This window comes from Furipterus horrens, unplaced genomic scaffold (genome assembly GCF_987537825.1).
Source record: "Furipterus horrens unplaced genomic scaffold, mFurHor1.1.pri manual_scaffold_8, whole genome shotgun sequence".
NCBI lineage: Eukaryota > Metazoa > Chordata > Mammalia > Chiroptera > Furipteridae > Furipterus > Furipterus horrens.
The window spans coordinates 20,047,971-20,069,801 of NW_028327178.1; the positions used below are offsets into that span (position 1 = coordinate 20,047,971).

A 21,831-nucleotide genomic window follows, 5' to 3' on the forward strand; every position below is an offset into this window, starting at 1 on the left:
CAATCGCCCTGTGCTTTCTGTTGTTAACAGTTCATTCACTACCGAAGTCTGTCTATAATTGCCTTATCTGTTATCATCTTCTTGCTTTTGTCATTTCCCCCAGGAATTAGCAATTTGACTGTTGTCATCATAGTCATAGTTCTGTTGGCTCAAAATTGATTTTGTTTGTCCACTTGCATAATGTGCCTTTTGTTTATGGTTTATCTGTAGCCCAAGGATATTTATCTAAAAATGTCTATAAATAGTCACTGAGAGCTTTCAGCAGGGGATGGAGATGTAAGTTAACAGAGATAGTTTCTTTTCAGACACCCTCTTGGAATGCTTCCCCAAATATTTGAAGTGTGTAGCTGCTCATCATTTGGGACTCCTTTAGGTGGATAGAACAATTCTGCCTCACAGACATGGTCTGATAAAGATCATCCCTGTTCAGCCTCCGAGTCTGTAGGCCACAAAGTGTCTCTCTCAGGCACATCTCAGAGCTGTCCTTGTTTTTGCTTCTCTCCATTTTCAAAATCAGTCATCTTCCTCGTACTGGGTATAAGAAAATTTTAGAAGTTGTGGACAGTTTAGAGGCTGATTTGGAACAAAGGTTTTATGACAAAATATTTTGTGTGTTGTTTTCTTTGAGAAGGATGTAATTATGGATATCCTAGAATGTGAATTTTTTGCGTGACAGTACATACATTTTAAAGAAAATTATTAATCTGTTAATTTTTGAAGGTTTATGATATTTATAATGTATTTGGTCTCTAAAAATTATAAAAAATAAAATCATTCTTTGATCGTAGCTGGTAAGAATCCAATTTTTAGGGCTATCACACTCTCCTCTAAAGTTTCTCAGTTGTTAAGCTTGATGCAGATTTTTATGCCTGATGTCATCTAATTTATTTGACAGTGTAACTTGAATATCTGAGGTGGTTGGTCAAAGTGCTTCCTCTTTAACTCCTCCATGCTTAACAGGTGGTTGACTTACCACATTAGTTCCTGAGAGGCTCTGGGCTGAGAAAGTGTTTTAGACACTGAGCTAGTTCAAAGGTGGCAGTGCTGCTGTAGCCTCCTGGGAATGAGTAGACCCAGTGTGACTGGCTTTCAGGAATAACAGACCATTGCTGGCAAAAACACCGGGCCTCTGGGACGCAGGGCCAGTCTCTGAGGCTGTCATCGGTGCTGCATGTGGATACCTGGATCAGGCAACACCAAGGCCACCTCTATGTCCAGCAGTGTTGAGGGTGCAGATGGGGGTGTCTAGCAGCTTTCCAGTCTTGTGAAAAGCATATCTTATGCTTCTTCACTCATGTCCCTGCTCCGCTGTACACAGGATGCTGATCTGGGAGGCATGGGGGCTAAGGGAGGGAGGGCCTGCTAATGTGTCTGCTCCACCCGATGGGGGCCAGTCCCATGCCTGCATCTTCCTGAAGCTCCTGGGCGCACATGGACCTCACCCCAGGCACATCTTGTTATCACGTCTGCCTCCCCAGGGTTGTGCCTGAGTCTGTTCTCTGAGTTGGGGAGGCTTAGTCTGGAAAATGAAATTCCCAGAGCAGCCTGACCTCACTTTAATCAGGTGCCAACTCCATTCCTCCCAATCAGTCACCAGAATCATAGTGTGTCTGTGTTGTACAAGTTAGAGTGTTCTTGCCCTTTCCTTCTTTCGAATGAAGGTGATGCACAGTTTTCCACTGGATTTTTAAGCCTAAAATTAATGATTTCTTCTGGAGCAGGAAGCATGTCATAGGATCACAAGTCAGGAGGGGCATTAAAGCTCATCTAGTCCCACCTCTCACTCAGCAGGGCTCCCCAGCCCCAACCCTTCAGCCTCTCTTTCACCCTTGCCCATGGCAGGTTGTCCCGCCCCTGGTGGGCAGCCCCTGAGGCTGTTGGCAGACTCTATTTGTACTGCTTAATATTAAGACAGGACTGGCCTCCTGGAAATGTTGGTTCCGGTTCTGCTGGAGTGGGCCTGGCTGGGGCTGCTCTTTCCCCTCCTGACAACCTCCAGACACTTTCAGACCTTATCACACCTCTGACCGTCTGTCTGGCCTCTGTCCTCTTCAAGGCTGAGTGCTCAGTGCCTTTAGTAGTCCTGGTCCAGCACAGTGTCCAACAGGGTAAAGTGCCCAAAGTAGCCCATGTTATTATAAAAGGGCTGCGCCTGGGATTAGCAGCGCGAGAACTCAGGCGAGACAAACGAGGCACCCAGGGCACAAATTTAAGCTGTCACTCACCTGCAGATGCCAAGTGTCCCTCCTTATATTCTGTCCCCTAGCCGGTCCCTGCCATGTGGGTTGATCACACTAGTGCGGGCCAAGCAGTGAAGTTCATTTGGTATCAGCTCTCAGCAGCTGTGCCCTGGGGTTGGTACGTTCTGTTAGGGGTGAGTGCAAACTTCAGGCCTCAGTTTAACACCTGTTCCTGCCAAAGACTGGTCTCTATTGTCTGCATGATGGATCTAACAATAAGGTGCTTTGTGCTTCTTCTTTAAAACTGCCTGCTCTTCATTTTGGACCAACACTACAGCTTATTTTGAAGTAGTAGCTGATTTTTTTTTTTTCCTGCTCAGTTAACTTTGTCTTATTAAGCAAAATGTTGGAAATAAGTGTTTTGCTTAAAAAAATACCCTCTGCTGTGACCCTCATTTGCATCTGGGTCAAGCTGGGTGAAGTTCTTGTCTTAAACCAGGCCCCGACCTCACGGAGGCGTCATGTGGCCTTTGGAAACTATAGTTGAAGTTGCCTTCAGTCTGACTAGGTTCCCGCTTTCTGATGACAATAGCTTGAAAAAAATGAACTACTGACCCTATTTAGAAATAATAAAGTCACTAAGGAATGTCAGTTATTATAACTTATTTTTTAATGTACAGATGTAATATCTCACATTGAGCACTGAGGATTGGAACTTATTTTTCTTTCCATGTCTTAGTATGTTCAACTCTTTTTCCTTCCCACACATCTAGTGTGGCCTTTAAGAACCATGACTTAATTTGGTCATTACATGTGCAATATTCACTTTTTACTGTTCAGCATTTAACACACTTGTACAAAGGACAAGTTTTTAATATAATGATGAGAAATAGGAAATGAGAACTGGTGAAATAAACTAGATTCAAATTTAATTTACATGTGGTGGATATGTCTCATTTTTTGGCAAGCTTGTTGGCAGGTCTTTTCATCCAGAAATTACACTAAGACAAAATGGGAAATGAGAAAGCTGTATTGGATAGAACCTGTATTCTGTGACATTTCACTACATGGGGCAAGTCTGCGCAAGAGAATTGAAACCTTGGGACTTTAAGATTATTGGCAGAGATGGGCAGCCACCTGGTAATTCCAGAGAGCTCAGGATAAATCCGAGGGTCCATATATGGTTGTGACATTGGTAGGAGGGACACAGTGCCGCACAAAGGCTCCTACCTCCTGAGTTCCTGGGTGGGGATAGGGGCACCTCTATCCCCAGGGGAAGGCAGTGTGCCTCGAGCCTGGTCATGTTTTGTTCTGGAAATCGCTTCAGCATCGGAACACCAGGGAGTTCTCCCCTAGTGTTCATTTGTTAATAGCCTGTGTAATGGGCCTAGTATGGTGGGAGGGCAAACACGCGTGATGCTGGCCAGATTGTTTTTCTCCCTGAGACTTTTCCCTCACTTTCAAGTGAGGATAATTGAAGCCTTACCTGTCTCCTGGGTTTTTAGTGAGAATTACCTGAGCTCACAGAGGGAAAGGGGCTTTGAGGATCCCAGGAGCCCCAGAAATGTGAGGAGCTGTTATTGTGGAGGGGGTGAGGCTGAATCTAAGTGACCAGGGTTGGAGATGGGACAAGTACAAGACCTCTAACTCTTGGTTTCTAAGGTCCCTCTGGCCTGAAGGGAGACACCTTGCCTCTCACCCAGTCTGGAAGGGAGCTACAAGGGAAAACTCAGTCCCACCGAGTGTCACTTCCCTCCCAAGGCAGGGAGACCACCTTCCGTGAGTATCTCATGGACCGTGTCTTCTTCTGTAGCTACATTTCAATTTAAAATTTAGGTTATTAGCTAGCTCTCTGAGGGCAGGGAAAGTGTGTTGGACTCTTGTGGATCTGGGCAGGCACCTGGGCAGTTGCGGCCTCTTCCTCCTGCTCCCACCTGCAGCAGTCTGGTGGGCGGCCAAGGGGGGGGAGCCTGTGGCTCGTCAGGAGCCCTCTTGTAAATGGGCTCACATTCACAGAGCACTGCGCCAAGGAAGGGAAGTCCTGCCTGGAAAATGCCAGGTCTCCTAGGTCACTTCTCTTTATGACTAAGGGGCCCCAGGACACACTGCTGACCGAGCCCGTTGCCAGGGGCTCTTAGCTTTGTTTGCCACCCAGAGAGCCTGAGTGCTCCCGGAGGGTCTGATTAGGGAGGGTAGGAAGCTCTGCTCCCCCCAGACCTCTCAGTGAAGGTGCCAGGCTCTAAGGCCAGACAAGGGGGTCTGTTGATGGTCAAATGCATTCCCTTCCCTTTCTGCCCTTAGATCAGCTGCTTTATCTGGAGACCAAGCAGGAGGCTGCCTGTGCATTGTGAGCAACTTGTTGGAGGGAGTGCCAGAGGGACCCTCTGCTGTCCCTCCTCCTCATGCGTCCCAGTACCCAGGAGTCTGGAACTCCTCTGTCAGAGGCACATTCCTTTGAGGAGTGCTGCTATTTCCATTTCCAGAAAGCCCTACTTCCAAGTGAAAATATGCAGGAAGGACCACCATTGGGGAATATGGATGTGGATTGTAAGACTGTATTACTGGATTATTAATTTTCGCAAATGTGATAATGGCATTGGCGTTAGGGATGAATTACTGTGATATCTGCAGCTTATTTGCAAATGGTCCAGCCAAACACATATGCATGTGCATATGTGTGCATTAGCAAATATGGCAAAATGTTAGTAACTGTTGAATGTAGGTGGTGGGTACCTGGATGATCATCTTAGTTTTTCAGCTGTGTGTGTGTTTGAAAGTGATCATAAAACAAAGTTAGGGTAAAATCACCTGGAGGATTTGTTTAAAATTCCAGCCCTGCCCTCAGAGCCTGTGATATAGCAAGTCAAGGTGGTGCTCAGAACGCAGATCTAAGCAAGCTCCTCGGGCCTTCCTGATTCAAGCATCCCTGCAACCCACTGGGGAAACACTGTTCTGGGTGCCAGTGTTCCCAGGTGGAAACCCAGCCCCACAGCATGGGGCTGGAGCAGGTGCAGTGGTTGGACAGGTGAGGGTAGCCATGCTAAAGCGGAACAGAAAGGCAGCCCCGTGCTCAGCCCCTTGGGTGCTCTGACTCCCTTCTGCTACTGTCATTGCTGTGGGGACTGGAGGCTCCTACCGCAGCTTCAGCTCCGGCCACACCCTGCCTCTTCCCCTGTGCTCCAGAACTTTCAATTGCTTAAACCATGCTGTGTCTGACCTCCTGGCCTTTGCTCAGACTGTCCCTTCTGCTCCTAATACCCTTCTTTTCTGTCTCCCACCTCCATTCTCCCCATTTGCATGGCTAATGTGTACCCTTTCCATGTCTCCTCCTCTAGGAAGCCTTCCCAAGATTGTGCCAATCACCCCCTTTCTTACATGCTCCCATAGCACCCCCGGCACACTGTTGCCCTTACATGACTTTCCATTAACTGTGGAGTATTGGGGCTGCCCTCAAGTGTCCTGGGTTTCCTTCTCCCAGGTACAATGGAGGGTTGTACTGCCCAGCCCCTTGAGGGTGAGTGGGACATGTGGCTATTTCTGGCCACTGGACTATGATGACAAATGGCAGGCCCTCTCTAGAGCTTTCTTTTAATCTCTAACCCAGCCTTCCACAACATTAAAAATGGTGGACCCCTAAGTAAGTACAATGAGCAAAGCCCCCTGCTATCTGTGGTGGGCATATAGCTTTAGTGAGAATAAGCCCTAATTGCCTTCAGCCCATGGGATTTTGGGGTTTGTTTGTTACTGAAACCTGACTGATACATCTCTGTATCTCTCAAACATTTGGCCCAACTCCTAGCACTCAACAGCTACATAAGAATAATTTTTATCACTATTATTCTTGACGGTGAAACTGGCCTCAAAGACCAGACAGAGGATCCAAGACACATAATTCAGTTCCTTCACTTCTTCTCTGGTGATACAGGACCCTCCCTTGAGGTGCCCCAAAGTATCCCTTGGAAGGAGGTACAAATGCCAACAGCGCAGACACCATGAATCACCATCACCCACTGGCCCTGGTGAAGCCTCTGGCAAGGAGGGGAATCTCATAACCCACTGCCCTGCTTATTAACTTGTAAAGATCTCTCAACCTTCAGGCCATCTTCCAGCAAAGCATCAGAGAGGAGGTTACCATTCCAGCTTTGGGAGAAGTTCTGAAAGGAAGAAAGTCCACTGTGGGGGCAATTTCTGTGGCCCTTCCCTCTTGCCAGCTCACCCAGGTCTCAAGCATGCCTGCCCACCTCTAACTGACCCCAAGGACTGCAGGAGCTGAAGTGATCAAGTTCATGCGGAAGTGTGAATACGGAAGGCAGAACCCAGCAGAGTCAGCCTGGCAGGCCTCTGGGAAACGGGGTGAAACTGCTGGTGCTTTTGGAGGATGCAGGTCGCAGAGAGAGGTCAGAGCTGCAGCTGTTTTATCTGTAGGGAGCCTGCAGCCCAGACGTCCCGTCAGGTTTCCCAGCCTTGAAGACAGTGGGTCCCAGATGCTTTGAGATGATGGGTGGTTTGTTTTTTTTTTTTTCCTTTTCCCAGGAGTCCCAGCTCAAGGCTGAGCAGAGCAGCTGGTGGGATAAGAGGCGGGCAAAGAGGGGTGGGGTGCTCACGGAGGAGACAGCAGGCGGCAGAGGCACCAGGCACCTCCTCACTGCTGGACCCACAGGTTTGCACAGCCCCGGCCCCAGGCCTGCTCTCCAGAACTCTCGTTCTCAGCGAGGCCAGTGCGGGCGCTGCACTTGTCCACGAGCTCTCTGCATTTCCCCAGGTTGCTCTGTGAGGAGAGCCCATAACGTAGACAGCTTTGTGCTTCCCAGAGTCCCTTCATGTCCTCAGATCCTGATAGTCCTACCAGCCAGGAGGCAAAAATATTATTGTCCATGCTTAACAGTAGAGGAACTGAGACCTAGTTCATCTGGTGAAAAAAAGTGCCTTCGTCCACACAGCAAGTCTGTGACAGAGTCAGGATGGAGTCTGGGCCTCGAGACCCGATGGCCAGTGTCCTGCCTGCTATTATGATGTTCTAGGTAAGAAAAGGCGAGAGGGGCTTTTCCAAAAGTTTCACACTGGAGCTCACACAGGCACAGACATATACACACCCTTTCAAAATGCTGGCCCCACTGACATAATGTTGCCGGGGCTCTGAGACAGATGTCCATGTAGGAGACCACTGAGCTCCGGTGAGTGGGGTCCTGACCCCCAGGGTGTTGCCAAGCTGGTGGCTGCCAAGGTGCCTGAAAGCCAGGAAGGGCTGCCCCGGCCAAGCCTCACGATGACCTTTGCAACTCACGCTGCACAAGTGGATGGTTGTGGTCGAGGGGCTCCTCATGGTGAGCACGTGGCTGCCCGTTGGCTCTGGGGGCTCATCTGGTTCAAGTTCTCATAATTGGACTCCTGGGCCTGAGGCCTGTGGGCAAAAGAAAGTTGGCTGATCACTCAGTACCAGAAGTGGGGGTCCTGGACGTCCCCATCCACAGCCTGGCAAGGGGCAGGAAGGAGCTGGGGCAGTGGGGTGTAGAGGCCCTGACCCAAAGGGCCTGGTCACCACCTGAAGGCGGTGGCAGGCAATGCAGAGCTGTGGAGTGGGAGGGCCTGCCGTGGGTGCCGGCTGATGCCAGGCCACAGAGTCGCTGTCTTCTCGGAGGTCTCTCATCTGTGGCTTCAAAACCCACCTCTGTGTTGCTGACCTCCAGGCCTGGCTCCTGAGACACTGGAGTGGGCATCTCAAACGTAAATGTCCGTGGTGCTTTCGTGATCCTCAGCGTCCCTTTGTCCTCTCCTCAGCTTTATCTCAGTAAGTGACACCCAGGGTTCCAGCTCCAAACCTGGGCATCCTGGCTCCCTTCCCCGCTCATGCTGCCCACCCTGTCTTCTGGCCAGCCCTGTCTTCCGACTGCCCCGTCTCCCTGCCTCCACCACTGTCACCCTCATCCAGGCAGCCATGCTAGCCTCAGCTTTGGCCATCAGCCTCCTCACAAGTCTCCTGCCCCCTTTCTTGTTCAGATGGGGACACTTGCGCACTTAAAACCATTCAGTGACTTCCCCTAGTACTCAGAATAAACCCTGCGGCCTGCCAGCCCTCCATACCCTCTTCCTGGGTCTCCCCTGAGCCTTTCGACTTGAATTTTCCTCCTGGATCACCCCCACCACCCCTGCCTGCCCCTCTGGACTTAGGTATCTTCAATGTCATGGCATCAGAGAGGATGTCCTGATCTAGAGTAGCCACAGCCCAGTGGCCATCGTCCTAGCCCGGAGCTCTGCTTCACAGCTCTTATTTTAAGGCCTAAGATGATTTTGTTTATGTTTTGTTAAAACTCTCCACAGTAAAGTTTGAGTTCTCTGAGGTTGGAGATTTTTGCTGTATCTCTAGCATCTAAAACATATGTGCATCATAGGTCGTCAGTGAATGTTTGAACAGTAGTTGGCTGTCTGGTTTAGGCACCTTGGTGCAGTAGTAAGTTAGCAAAGAGAAGGGACAATGCACAGGCGTTCAGGGGTGTGGGGATGGTGGAACAGGCAGCTGCAGAAAGGGGCTCAGGTTGGCAGGGTGGCTTTTCTAACCCTTGGGGCACAAGTGGAGTGCAGTTCTGGGAGCTGAGCCTGGGCTCTTCTAATGGGCTCTGGAAGACTATCTTCCTCCTCACTCCCACCTAACCAAGCGTCCCAGATAGATTACCCAGGGCCTCTGAATTGAATTCTTTCTTCATCAACATAAGCCTTCACTTGAACAAACACCAAAAATATGGGAGCGTGGATGGGAGGGTCAGCACTTCCTAGCTGGGTCCCTGGGCCCCTGTCCTAAGCCCTCACAACCTCTAATGACATTAGTTTACAAAGCCTTCAGCAGGGCGTCTGGCAGAATGAGTGCCTTAAGGTGGCTTTTGCATGGGTTTGCCTGTTCTAGAAGACTGGTCACTATAAGAGGAAACACAGCATCAAGGAATCACATCTAGGTGCAGAGGTAAGATAGGCACACAGAAAAATGACCCTTTAGCACCGGGACACCAGGCAGCTCTAGGGGAGATGCCAGTGTAAGGCCCAGACAAGAGATGCTGGGAGTGAGGTGGGGTGGGGTCGGGGTGGGCAGAACTGGACACTGTGGACTGGTCTGGCTTGAGAAGGCATGGTGGCCTGAAGGAGGAGTTCCTTTGAAGGACTCAGGGAGGACCTAGACCTTGGTCAAGGCCCTTTGTCTCTTCTTTCTCCCCTGAGGAGCCTGTACCCCTTGACCAGTGAGGACTAGAGCCTGGTGAGATGGGGGTGGGATAGCTCACTTACCTTGGTGGGGTGTCCTGGGTGACTGGATGCTCTGTGTGAGGGACAGGGAAAAAGAGAAAGAGGACATGAATCTACACAGTAGCCTCTAGACTATAGGCCTGGCCGTCCACCCCACCGCACCCCGCTGTGGAGAGTGGGCCGAAAGGAACATGCAACAAACAGCAAGCTAGCAGGGGGTGATGAAGTAACATGAAAGATGAGCAGGAGTTAGTTACTGAGGAGAAGGGTGGAGTAAGAAGTGGTCCAACAGAAGAACCCGCCTCTCTGAGGCCCTTGAGCACAGACTGCCTGGGGAGTTTGAAGAACCAGCGAGAGAGCCAGCGTGGCCACAGCCAGATGGCAGCCAGGGCAATGGTGACACTTTTTGGATTTCATCCCAGGATAGTTTGAGGCCGGTGGTACTGACCTGGGTGGTCTGAGTGGCTGTGGGAAGTCCCGCCTCTGAGGCACAGAAGCAAATTTCTCTTCCAGCCCAGTTGAGAGCAATATGGGGCAAACTGCATCTCTCTGAAGACACTGCTAGTTTACCCTTCCACACATCTGTACATGCTGTTCCCTCTGCTGGGAATACTATTAGCTCCTTGTTTTCCTAGGTCATGATTGCACTCTCACCCTCACCTTATGGTGTTAACGCCTTCCTTCCTGACCCCTGTCCAGACACTCACCAGAGCAGTGGATACGTACCCTGGGCTTCTGCAGTACCTGGACTCTAGGATACATTTGTGCAGACTGCAATTACCTGCTTACTCCTCAGCATCCCATTCAAGGGCAGGGAACCATGTTTCTATTCATTTCTGTATTGCTAGCACACACACAGCGCCAGTGGGTCCTCAAGATGCTGCTGTAACTAATGGAATGGTGCTATTTGACAGGGCCTATGAGATCTTAGGGAGGAGTCCTTTATGGGACGGAGGTAAAGGGGCGGGTTCTAGAGCTATAGTGTCTGGGTCTCTATCTCTGTGACTCTAGGCTAAGGGTAAGTTCCATAACCTTGCTGGCCTCAGCTTTCTGATGTAAAATGGGCTCAAGCTAGTTGCCACCTCCTGGGGCTTGATGCAGGAAGAAGAAACAGAGATGCTGCATAGGTCCAGACATGTTTGGGCTGCGTCATGCCGGGAGGTCAGTCAGATGGTCTTACCTGAAAGAACAGCCCCCTCCCCACTGCTCCCCTTGCACCCACCCTGACCCAGACCCACCCACCTAGGCGGCGGCGGGTGGTGCAGGCTGCCAGCACTCCGAGCAGCAGCAGCGCCTTGAGGCCCAGTGCACCGAGCAGTAGCACGATCGCTGAGGTCCCGGAGGTGCCGTGGAAACGGAAAAAGTAGACGCTGGCCTCCGCGCGGCCCAAGCTGTTGGAGGCCGTGCATGTGTAGCGGCCGTCGTGGGCCAGCGCGGGCAGCTCGGCGGTCACCTGGTGGCCGTGACCCTGACCCGGGCCTGGCCGGGCAGTCAAGAGGTTGTTCAGAGCCGGGCCGGACCAAGCGATAGCGGGCGGCGGCTCCCCTTCGGCGGTGCAGAGCGCGCGGAAGGCACGCGCGGGACCTGGCAGCACCGAGATATTGACGATCCTCGGGGCAGCTGCGGGCGGCAGTAAAGGGTGTGGGCCAGGGGGATGTGGGAGAAAGGGAACCACGGTCAGAGGGCGCGCATGCGGCAGACAAGGAGAATGGGTACCCTTTCTTGTCCCTTTTCAGGGAGTTGGAAAAGGTGGGAGAAACGCGGAAGGGAGGGAGTGGGCATTCGGGCACCAGGCTGCCTGGGTCTCATACAGGTGTGGTCTTGGTCAAAGTATTATGCCGCTCTGTGCTTCCGTTTCTCCATGTGTAAAATAGAGAAAGCACTTTCCTTATGGGGTTGGTGAGAAGATTTGGCAAATTAATATGTGTAGGGTGCTTGGACTAGGGCCTGGCCCATAGTAAGTGCTCACTAAATGGTCATTGTTATTGTGGCAGCGCAGGGTTGAGAGCAGTCTTCTGATTTCAAGGGCTCTGCCCACAACCAGACAACCTCACCAAGAACTAGAGTGGAGACTAATCACTGAACCTGTGGCCCTGTGCTAGATAGATGGCAACCCTGGGAAGAAACTGAAATGCCTGCAAAGAGGTGGTCTAGCCAGCCCAAGGGCCCATGAGAAGTTCTTGGGAGAGCCAGACTCGTATTCAGAACTCCTGCACAAACACACCCCACCACCGCCATAGCAGGGGATCCTGGATTTTTTTTTTTTAGAGCTCCACAGATAACTTCAATGCACAGACAGGCTTAAGAACCACTGCCCACATCTTTATACCTTGGAGTCTAGTAAATAAAGTGCGGCTCTCTGGGCACTTCTCAGGGGATGCGGATGCTCTTCAGTGCACACAGCACTCACCTCTTTGCAGCCCTTGCCACACTTAGGGTTATTGTTCACTAGTTCTTCTTTCCCGTGGAATTCTAGCTATTGGGGACTTTCTAAGAGATTCATTACAATTCCCATTCCCAGGCCCCACCCAGCCCTTCCCTGCATCTTTGACAAAGGCCCAATGGCTCGTAACCACTGCCAAGTGTGAGCCTCCGACTCTAGAGAAAGGAGTATATGTTGATCCCTTTCCTATCCCAGGGCAGGCACAGTACCCGGTACCTAGTAAGCGCCCACTCCCACCCCGTCCCCAAGGGGCGAGAGGGCGGAGAGGAAGGAAGGATGCCGCCGCACTCACCAGTCACGCGGAGCCGGACTCCGTGGCGGCTCTCGTAGCGGTCGTGGATGTCGCCGCCAGCGAACTCAACGCGGCAGAAGTAGCGGCCATCGTCCGCCAGGGCGAGGCGCTCCACACGCAGCGAGAGGTCGTTGCGGCGCGGGTTGCCCAGCAGGTGGAAGCGGCCGTGCAGGCTCAGCGCCGTCTGGCAGAGCTCGCTGCCCCGCGCCGCCGCGCACCGGAACACCTGCGGGCCAGCGTAGGGCTCGCCCGCGCGCCAGATGGCCGTCAGAGGCCCATCGTAGTGGCGGTGCGGGTGCGTGAAGGTGCAGGGCAGCACCGCCGCCTCGCCTGCCGCCGCGCTCACCTCCGCAGGCACCTGCATGGACCAGCGCTGCGTCGGGGCACCTGCGGGAGGGTGGGCCGGGCACGTCAGTCTTACCTGCTCCACCCGGCCATGGGCCCCAACCCCAGGACTCCGGAGGGGCCCCTTGGGAACCCAGGATTCAGGAAGCAGCCCCAGGACTCTAGAAGACCCCTCCCCCACCCCCGGAAACCCATGACTCAGGGAGCACCCCTGCCCCGGGGAAAGTGGGGTCAGGAAACCCACCAGGTGTCATGAGACCTTGATTCCCATGACGGGGCGAGGTTCCTGGACCCTCCCCCACTTTCCTGGGGCTATTTGCCTATCTCCCAGAGATTCCATGGTCCCATCTCTCCTAAAGGCCCAGTGACCCCATCACCTGTCCTGCTGCAAATTCCTGGGATATCTGTGGTTACAGTAGAGTCCCGAGACCTCCAAGGTATGAGAATAATGGAAGTACTTACTGTGCACATCTGTGTTGAGTGAGTTCCCGGTAGTATCTCTTTTAGTTCTCATGAATGATCCTAGAGGTAAACAAAGTTATCCCTGGTTAAGTGTTAAGAAACAGACACAGAATGGTGGAGTAAGTGCCTGAGGTCACACAGCTGAGATAAGGCAAAAGCAGCATTCAGAGCCAGTACTGCCTGACTCTGCAGTGGCACTCTATTGCACTACAGACATGGGACCTTGGGACTCAGCCAAAGAGACCAACGATCCCATTCACAGACGGGAAGCTGAGGCATGGGAGTCGGTGATGTTTTGAAGCTAATGTGGTAAGTTGGTAGGTAAGCTACCTCTAGAGTCCAGGTGAACCCACGTGGGCTTCCCAAGAGGCTAGTGCCCAGGCAGGGAGCTGAGAGGCTAAGCGTGGTGGGCAGTTATGCTGCCCCCTTGCTCTGTGCAAGTGCCTCTGGACTGAGTTTCCTCAGCCCCTGCATTGTGAGCCTCTGAAGTATGGTCAAGTGAAGCTGCAGAATCTTCACGCTGCCTCCAACTCACGGAGGACTGGTGAGTTCCCGCCTGTGTAACTGAATATGTGCTGCTTTGAGAGAGGGGTGAGCTGGGTGGGTGGGTGGCTGTCAGTGCCAGGGGTTGTGCCTCCACCAGGAAGGAGGGCAGGTTTAGCAGCTAGTGCCCAGGTGCAGCTCATGCCCAGGTGCAGTTCACAAAAAGAATATTTAGAGGGAATAATATAGCAGCCCTTTGTATATTTAAAGAGCTTTGCAATTTATATAGTTCTTTCAAGTACAGCATGTCCCATGACCCTCAAACACCCAGGGGAGAAAAGCAGGGCAGATATTGTTATAGATGAGAAAACGAAGGCCCAGAGTCCCACAGACAGAAGGAGGGAAAGAGCTAGCTTTTCTGACTCCAAGTCCAGTGCTCTCTGCTCTTTGGGGTAGCCGGACACACGCCCTGCAGAAATCCTCTCAGCCCATGGCTGGCAGACCATCCTCCAGGCAGCCCATGACATCTATGGATCATCTACAGGTCAGAACATTTCTCCACGTCTACACCACCATGCGGCCCCTTACCCTAACGCTAATCCTAACCCTAACCCACCAGAGTGGGGTCTGAATTGGGTTGTGTGAGTTGTGCATTGTATACAACCTCACTTTGCCCTTGTACTGCGTTTGCAATCAAATAAAACCACAAGTTCTTTTTTTCACACAATCTGCTTCTAAGCCAACTCTCTTTTCTCTGGACAAGTGGAATTATGCTTTTGAACCCAAACGGAGGACTCGACAATTACCCTGGGTAAGAGCTTGTTCACTCGGTTGTTAATAATCAAAGGGCCCAGTTACAAGTTTGAAAAACCCTTTCTGAAGGCTTTGCTTGTTCAGTCAGTACTCTCAGCTGCAGAGATTATCTCCTAGCTCTGGAGACTCAGCCCTTGCCTCAGTTTCTCTGCATTTCCCACCCTCTGTAACCTCAGCCTCCTTTGACCCGCTCCCTTGCCTCTCGCAGGCATCCCAGATTCCCCAGTCTTTGCTATTGTGCATTCATCAGTTAGCAAATATTTATCAGACACGTCCCCACTCTCAGCCAGGCACTGGGATAGGAGAGGGGTTTAAAGATCAAAGAGTAATTGACTAGCCTGCTGGAGCTCACAGCTCAGAAAGGGAGGCGGATCTGGGAACACATAATTACACCACTGCCTGCCAGGTGCGCTAATGAAAGACACAATGTTCCCTTTGTCTGAACATGGTTTTAGGCCTGTTTACCATTTCCCTCCTCACCATCCCCAGGTCTCTGAGTCCCGAGAGTGGGAGACCTTCCTTGAGCCCCAAGGCTGGGTGTGGCACCCCCACCCTGTGCCCCAGGGCTGGCAGAGGCACTTCCTCTGCATAGGCATTGTCTGTTCTCTGTGTGTCAGCCAGGCACCCAGAAGCTCTGGGGGGGACAGGTGCCACGTGCGTGTGGTCGCTCTTGTGTTTACTGCCCAGCACGGTGCCGTGCCACACACATAGTAAGTGAAACTGCTGTGATAGAGCAGAAGGGAGGGGGATCTGGCTGGCAGGAACGGCTGGGCACGGGGTGGGGGGTGTGTTGGGGAGAGGCTTCCTGCAGATATTGGGCAGGCAGGGAGTGGAGGACCCGTGAGAGAGGAGACGCCTTTTCAGCTGAGCCTTGAGAAAGGAGTGGGGTGTTACTAATCCTTGAGGTGGATTGAAGGCAGTCTAGGTAAAGGGGACATACCAGGAGTCGGGGACATCAGCAGAGAGGTTGCAGGGCTCAGGGATAAGGGGGCCAGGGTTCACTGTGCTTTGGGTCCTCTTGAGGGACATACCTCATATCACACTTCATATGCACAACAACCCCATGAGGGACTGTCATTAGCCCCTTTTAAGAGAAAGGGAATTGGGGCTCAGAAAGCACAGGTGACCTGGCCAGGTAACTTGACTAACCAGAAGTAGAGCCAAGGCTTCCCCCTCAGTTCACACTCTTACTTTGTCACATTGCCTGAGGATGATAGCCCAGTTTGGAATCATCCTGAAGTGTGACATGGGTGGCAGGCCCCTCCTTCCCTGAGGGGTTTTGCTGTAGAAGTAGAGAGGACACACAGAGACCCTTTCCCCAAGTGTTACCATCCTGGCTCCTTGCAGAGTTGGCTGGAGGGAATCTGTGTTTCCTGTTTACCTGCTGAGTGACTCCCTCTCACATACAGACCTTTGAATGAATCCTCCCAGGGGACTCAAGGTCGGCAGGAATTGCCCAGGGAGCAGATGCATTTTCTTTGGCAGGAATCCAAGCTCCCAGCATCCTGTGGTAATTATCATTCCCTCTGGCAGCTCAGACAGGTCTCTTGTCTCTTGGCGGTGGGGAGGACTCCTGAATTGGAGCTACTGCCCCTTCTTGGAGGGTCTCTAATCTCCTTATCTCAGGTCTGTCAACCTCTGGGGTCAACAGGAGGCCCACATTCTTCCCATTGTCCAAAATATCTTCCTCCCCTCAATGGTGGGCCAAACAGCATGGTGGAATGCATTTGGGCTTTAGCCCAGCTAGGCTTGGAGGACAATCTTCCTTGTGGGCATTCTTTCATCTGACTTGCATCAAGCACCCGGTCTGTGCCTGGCACTGTTCTAGGCTCATTCGCTTACTAGGAGATGTTTGGGCAAGTTTCTTACTTAATGTCCCAGGTCTCAGGCTTCTCTGCAACAGAAAAGGAAACACAATACTTTCCTCGCAGGACTGAAGATTCAAGGAATCACATATGTAGATCACAATGCTGAGCAAAGGCTCAGTGGCTGTCAGCTCCCTTCATTCACCTGCCCTGCGAAGGAGGTGGGGATAGAAGAGGGGTAGGGTGACGCGTGCTGACCACAGCAGAGAAGTGCTGTGGGCATATAACCCAGCGTGATGCAGCGGGGGGTTAGGACACTGGTACCCTCACATCGCACTCTTTGCAGCTCCATTTGGCATCGCAGACCACAGGAAATACAATTGCCCAGTCCTTGCCCTTAACTCACTTGATAGCTAGTCATTTATTCATACGTTTATTTACTCAGTAGTTAGTCACTGAGGGTCTGTGGTGTGCTAGACATTGCGCAGGGTGCTGGGGATGCAATTACAGTGACAATCAGTGGCCCTCGGTATGTTTATAGTCTGGTCCTTGCTCAGCCACTGTTTGTTTTTCATTTATACACAATTCTAGCAAGTTTGTTTGATTAGCATCTAGCCTAGGGAAATACAAAGTGAAAAGCTGGAAAGTGGATTCTGTTTGCAGGCTCGCTAAAAGCAGCCAGAAGGGACAACTGACATTCAGTCCGGGAGGAAGGATCCAGTAAAGATGATGGAAAGACAGCTAAGGACAGAACTGCTTCAAGCACAGCACGGAAGGACCATTCAAAGAAGGAGTAACGGCACAGAGCATTCAGGCATGGTGATGTGATGCTGCAGCAGGCTGTGTAACAGATGTGACACATGCTCACAGCTGTGACCCGAGTCACCCTGGGCCGGTTCCTTGCCAGGAGAGGTGTGCCCCCCGATGGGGGTGTCAGGAGTCTATTTGGGACTATAGCCTTGGCTAGACTGACCCTGACTTTGTGACTTCAGGCAAGTCCCCGGAGCTCTCTGGCCTCAGTGGGCTCATCCATGAAGTGATGTCTTGGATGTTTACTAAGGTGACTTTTCAGTCTAAGAGTCAATTCTGAAAATGACATTTGGATAAAAATGATAAGGAAGTCAAGCATTTTAGAAATATGTCTTTAAATTAAAAAACTATTAAGTACTATTAAGCCATTTGGTATCCAGAAAACTTAGCTACGAGGACAGTTGCATCCACGCTTTATGGTCCCACACCGTCATTTACCAGACTCTCGGGTGCTCAGCGGGGAAAGGCTGGGCGGCGGCGTTGGGCGCCAGCTCCTGCATTGTCATCATCATCATCATCATCATCATGACTCCACCAAGGGGTAGTTGACGAACCCTGGACTTACTATCTCAAAGCCCCGCGCATAGCTGCAGAACCTGGACGGGCAGAAGGGGTATCTGGACGGATCAGAAATAGAAACCTTGGTTTTGGCTGCCACTGACCAAAGAATACTACCAGCTCCTTGGTGAGGAGGGAAGCAGAACCGTGCCTGGGAGCCTCTCTGTAGGTCATTGGTGTGCGTTTGGTGCTGTAGTGCTTGTGTTAACTCCAGAGAAAACTGCTCATCGGTTTCATCACAGAATGTGGGTCCATTGCTGTCTGCGGGTCACAGACAGGAAAGTGATCCCGAGGTGGTTGTGGGGGGAGACCAGTGACCAGCGAGGGCAGGTGCCCTCACAGAATGGTGCTTTAACGAGAATTAGGTCTGCTGGGTGGGCTTATGCGGCATTTTCTGGAGGAAACAGGTTATGGACTTGGGAACAGGGGAGGGTGATGCCAGGTGGGCAGTCGACATGGACCTCTGGAGGGATAGCCTCCTGGCACTCAGAGCTGAGGCCCTTCCGAGGCCTGCGCTGCTGCTCCCATGGTGGCCACCAAACCCCACCAGTTAGGTATGTGGGTTGAGCTGAGGATTGCTGCCTTTCTTCCAATCCCCTCCTGCCCCTCGGTTTGCTGCCACAGTTCTTTCTGGGCCTGCACGTTGCCCAGACAGGTAATCAGCAGAGAAAAGTGAAAAGGGGTGGAGTCCAGAGGGGAGAGGAGGGAGCAGATACAGGAATTCCGTCCTTCATTGAGAAGGAGATCCAGAAGGTTCTAGGGAAGGGGTGAGGTACAGGGACATGTGCGTACAGGGCCTGTGGTCTCCTCCTGCCCTCAGGGTTCCCCTGGCTCCCCCCGAAACCCTCGCCTCTCTGACCACTTGGCTATGGAAGTGCCCACTTGTCTGAGCTGACTGAGACGCAGAGCCTCAGTCGGGGGGCCAGTGTTCACCATGGGACGCTGCTCGTCAGAGTTCCGATGTAGCTTGTTCCTGCCCATGCTCCCTGAGCCTCCGCGGGGGTCCCGTCCCCCTTCACTCCTCCTCCTCCCCAGGTAGGACTTCTCCATCCATGCTGCTAGCCAGAGTAACCACCAGGAGCAGAAAAAGCGTCCTGGCTCATTAAACCCTCCCCTTTCCTCCCACCTATGATGGCAGCTGCTGCCTCGCCTCCCTGACCGTAGCTGCATCCCACATAAGCACCCCCACACACCCAGGTGACTGCTGAGATCCGTTTGACATTTCAGCTTGTTTTTTTCTGCCATGGTTCAGAGCTGGTCTAGTTAATTCCTCTGAGCACCAAGCTTTGCCCCAGGCTCACTGCCACTGCACAGAGGCGTAACAGGTGGGCTGCGCACAGAAGGCTGTGGTTCACATCCAGGCTGTGACACCCCAGAAAGCCACCTGACCTCCCTAAAACAGGGGCAAGAATCCTCCCTTTGCAGGGTTGTGGCGAAGAGTAAATGAGCTGCTCCTCAAAGGTCTGGCACAGAGGTCCTTGAGGGTGACAGCTGCTGTGATTGCTAAACATGCTCATCAGAGACTTGTGGGCCAATTGAGGACCATGATAAGGTCACACAAGTGGTAAGAGCTCTCAGATCCCTGTTTTTCCCACCCCCCACATTCCCTGGACTCCCCCATGTTCTCAAAGCAGATTTGTAGGGAGAGGGAGGGGAAAGACAAGGCAGAGTGTGTGGGGACCCCTGAGAGATGAGGGGCTGCCCAGAGCCCTGGGTGCTGTGGGTGAGGACACGGGGAGGAGGCGGTTTCCTGGGACAACTTCGTCCCACTTTGTTTTTGCCAGCAGCCTTCCCTGGGCCCCACGCTCCAAGATGTGGGCAGGGATGTGATCGGGTCCCTGCTCGTGCAGCCCCCTGTGCTCCCACATCACAGCCAAGCCCAGCCTGGCCCGGGGGCCTCCTGCCCGTCCTATTGCTACCTGAGGGGTTTCAGAATGCGGGGCCGTGCTCACCCTAATGACGGACCTCTGGGTTTTAGCCATGAGGCAGCTGCCATTATGGAAGGAAATCGGTCTCCTCCCTGATACGGCTCACACACGTGGCTCAGCCTCCCGAGTAATCCTGACATACAGCTGGAGCATATGTGCCATTCAGTTTTGTCCTTGAACATGTGACTGCACATGCTTCCTCTAAATCTTGTGTTTAACTGATTCATAGCAGCTGACCCTCAGTAGGAGGGAAAAGAAAAACCAAACCAAAGCAAAAATATCCCCATACCTAGCTTCTCTTAAAGCTATGTGAATTCAGCAACACTTTACTGCCATTTATTGCACAACCACTGAGGCTTGGGAAATGTGCTGGGGCGTCTCATCCATGATCTCCTTGTCCTTCACAACACCACCATCAGGTGGCAGGCACCCCACTTTATGGGGGCTCAGAGAGTTTAGGAAGCCTGCCCAGGGCCGCACAGCTAGTAAACAGCAGAGCCAAATTCAAAGCCATGTCTGACGTCAACATTCAGGCCCTGAACTGCTGCTCACCTGCCTGCCCCAGGTCTGGGCAGGGTCACCTCTTCCAGCCCTAGAGCACCCAGAGAGACGGCTGAGTTAAGTCACCTTGGGAAAATAAAAAGCCCCTTCCCCACACGCCCCGACTACAGGGCTCTGTGCAGGGGACAGCAGGCAGTGGCGGGAGGTCCAGTCCAGGGCCACACACAGCTGGGGTCAGACCTCAGCTCCACCCCCAGACGCTCACCCAGTTTCCTCATCTGTGGAAAGGCGATAGTCCCTTTCTCACGGGTTCTGAGTCTGACATGAGTCGCTAATTGAAGTGTCAGCACCCAGAGCTATGCGGGCGCTTCCTGTTACTCTTCAACCCAGGCGAGACTGAACTCTGCTAGAGAGGAAGGAAAGGAGCTGAAGGGGTGGGAGTTTGTCATCCAGTCCTGGAGGCAGGACCCCATGCAAGGAATGTTCACCGACAGCCTAGAACATCGTGATGTCAGTGATGTCGCCACGCAGCACGTGACAGCGGTGGCTGTGGAAATGGCGGGATGGAGGCTGAGTTCAGGAGTCAAGGGAAGGACATCTTAGGCTGGGGTGAAGGAAAGAATGGGGGCCTGGGCAGCAAGGCTCAGAGGACGGTCTCTGTCATTTATCCCAGTCGGCCTCAGTGCCGCAGACCACCAGAATTGCTCAAGACGATGGTTGAAAATGCAGATTGCTGGGCCCTGCTGTCTGATCATGTGATTCCACAGGTCTGGGGTGACGCTGAAGTACTTACTGCATTTTAACAGGTGCCCCCTTCCTCTGGGATTGTGATGCAGATGGCCAGTGATCAATCTTTGAGACACACTGTTCCCAGGGACAATAACTCACTGAGCTAAATGTCCCAGGTGTCATTGTTACTTAAGCCTGCCACAGAGTTCTCACTCACCCTTTGGGGTTCCTGCTGGGAGGTCGGGGTGCCCTCTATCACTTGCTCTATTTCCCACATGAAATCGTCCCCATCCTTACCCCGAAGCTCGGTGTGCTGTCCTCCCCTCACCTCGGGGCTGTGTCCGCTCATCAAGACATAAGACATTAGGTGACAGTGACACCCAAAGTCTGTACAGAGCCTGGACTATCCTCCCCATACCTTGCCCATTATCTCCCTGGATCCTCACAGCAATGGATGGCCCAGGTGGCCCTTCTACAGGTAGGGACACTGAGGCCCAGAGAAGTCAGAGGCCTGCCTCAGTCACTCGGAACCCAAGGCAAAGCCCAGACTTGAACTTCTGGCTTCTGTCACCACAGCCTCCCTAAGGCCAGCTCTTCCTCCCCCACAGACCCAGAGGCTCTGGGTAAACCTGGCTGCTCTGAGTTCAAGGAAAGAAAACTCTATTGAGGGTTTTATGAGTACCTGTTCTGTCCCCAGCATGGGCCAGAGAAGAGTGGGAAACTCACCCATCGGGAGGACGCACAGCAAGCAGGCCAGGAACCAGACGGACCATTCCATGTTGTGAGCACCTGGAGACTCCAGGTGAGCCCCCACATTCGGCCAGGCCACCAGTGAGAACCCTCCTTGGCCTGAGTGTGGGAGAAGAAGGTGGGGGCTGGTGCTCAGGTCTGTGTCCGCCTGTGCTGGGTTCTGCCGGGGCTAGAGGAACTGGGGAGTGGCGGCCAGGCAGCCCGAGGTATGATTAGATGAGACCCGTGGGGTTTAGTCATGTGGAAAACCAAGAGGAACCACTCAGATGATTTTTCAGGACAGGGAACAGAGAAGTGGATGGGGAAGATGCAGGACCCTGTTCTGCAGCCTGGTCCCTCTGAACAAGCTGTGCTCAGCTTTCCCTCCATTCCTCCCTCCCTCCATCCTTCCTTCTCTCCTTCCCTCCCTCCCTCCATCCTTCCTTCTCTCCTTCCTTCCCTCCCTCCATCCCTCCCTCTCCCCCTCCCTCCCTCCTTCTCTCCTTTCCTCCCTCTTTTTTGC

General features: G+C 52.5%; 1 protein-coding gene and 1 long non-coding RNA gene across 3 annotated transcripts in view; one reads left to right on the forward strand and one right to left on the reverse strand.

Moving 5' to 3' along the window:
- Positions 1-6,851: 6,851 nt before the first annotated feature.
- Positions 6,852-21,679, reverse strand: SIGLEC15 (sialic acid binding Ig like lectin 15). The gene is made up of 6 exons (XM_090285573.1): positions 21,306-21,679; positions 12,953-13,012; positions 12,146-12,532; positions 10,653-11,030; positions 9,453-9,483; positions 6,852-7,581 (listed from the first exon to the last, which is right to left on the reverse strand). Exons 1-6 carry the CDS (start codon positions 21,355-21,357, stop codon positions 7,500-7,502), a joined length of 990 nt encoding a protein of 329 aa, XP_090141699.1. The 5' UTR covers positions 21,358-21,679; the 3' UTR covers positions 6,852-7,499.
- Positions 14,869-21,831, forward strand: part of LOC150002611 (uncharacterized) — a 65,955-nt gene continuing 58,992 nt past the window's right edge. For both annotated transcript variants that reach the window (XR_016512709.1, XR_016512708.1), the window contains exons 1-2: positions 14,869-14,958; positions 21,277-21,381. This is a non-coding gene — a long non-coding RNA (uncharacterized LOC150002611). The remainder of the gene's footprint in view (positions 14,959-21,276; positions 21,382-21,831) is intronic.

Bases quoted from the DNA above. Each gene is read 5' to 3' on its own strand.
- SIGLEC15 (XM_090285573.1), bottom strand. From the start codon at position 21,357: ATGGAATGGTCCGTCTGGTTCCTGGCCTGCTTGCTGTGCGTCCTCCCG. The intron at 12,533-12,952 runs GTAAGTACTTCC...ACCCTCCCGCAG, and splicing joins ACTCAACACAGATGTGCACA to GTGCCCCGACGCAGCGCTGG. The intron at 11,031-12,145 runs GTGAGTGCGGCG...TGCCGCCCGCAG, and splicing joins AGTCCGGCTCCGCGTGACTG to CTGCCCCGAGGATCGTCAAT.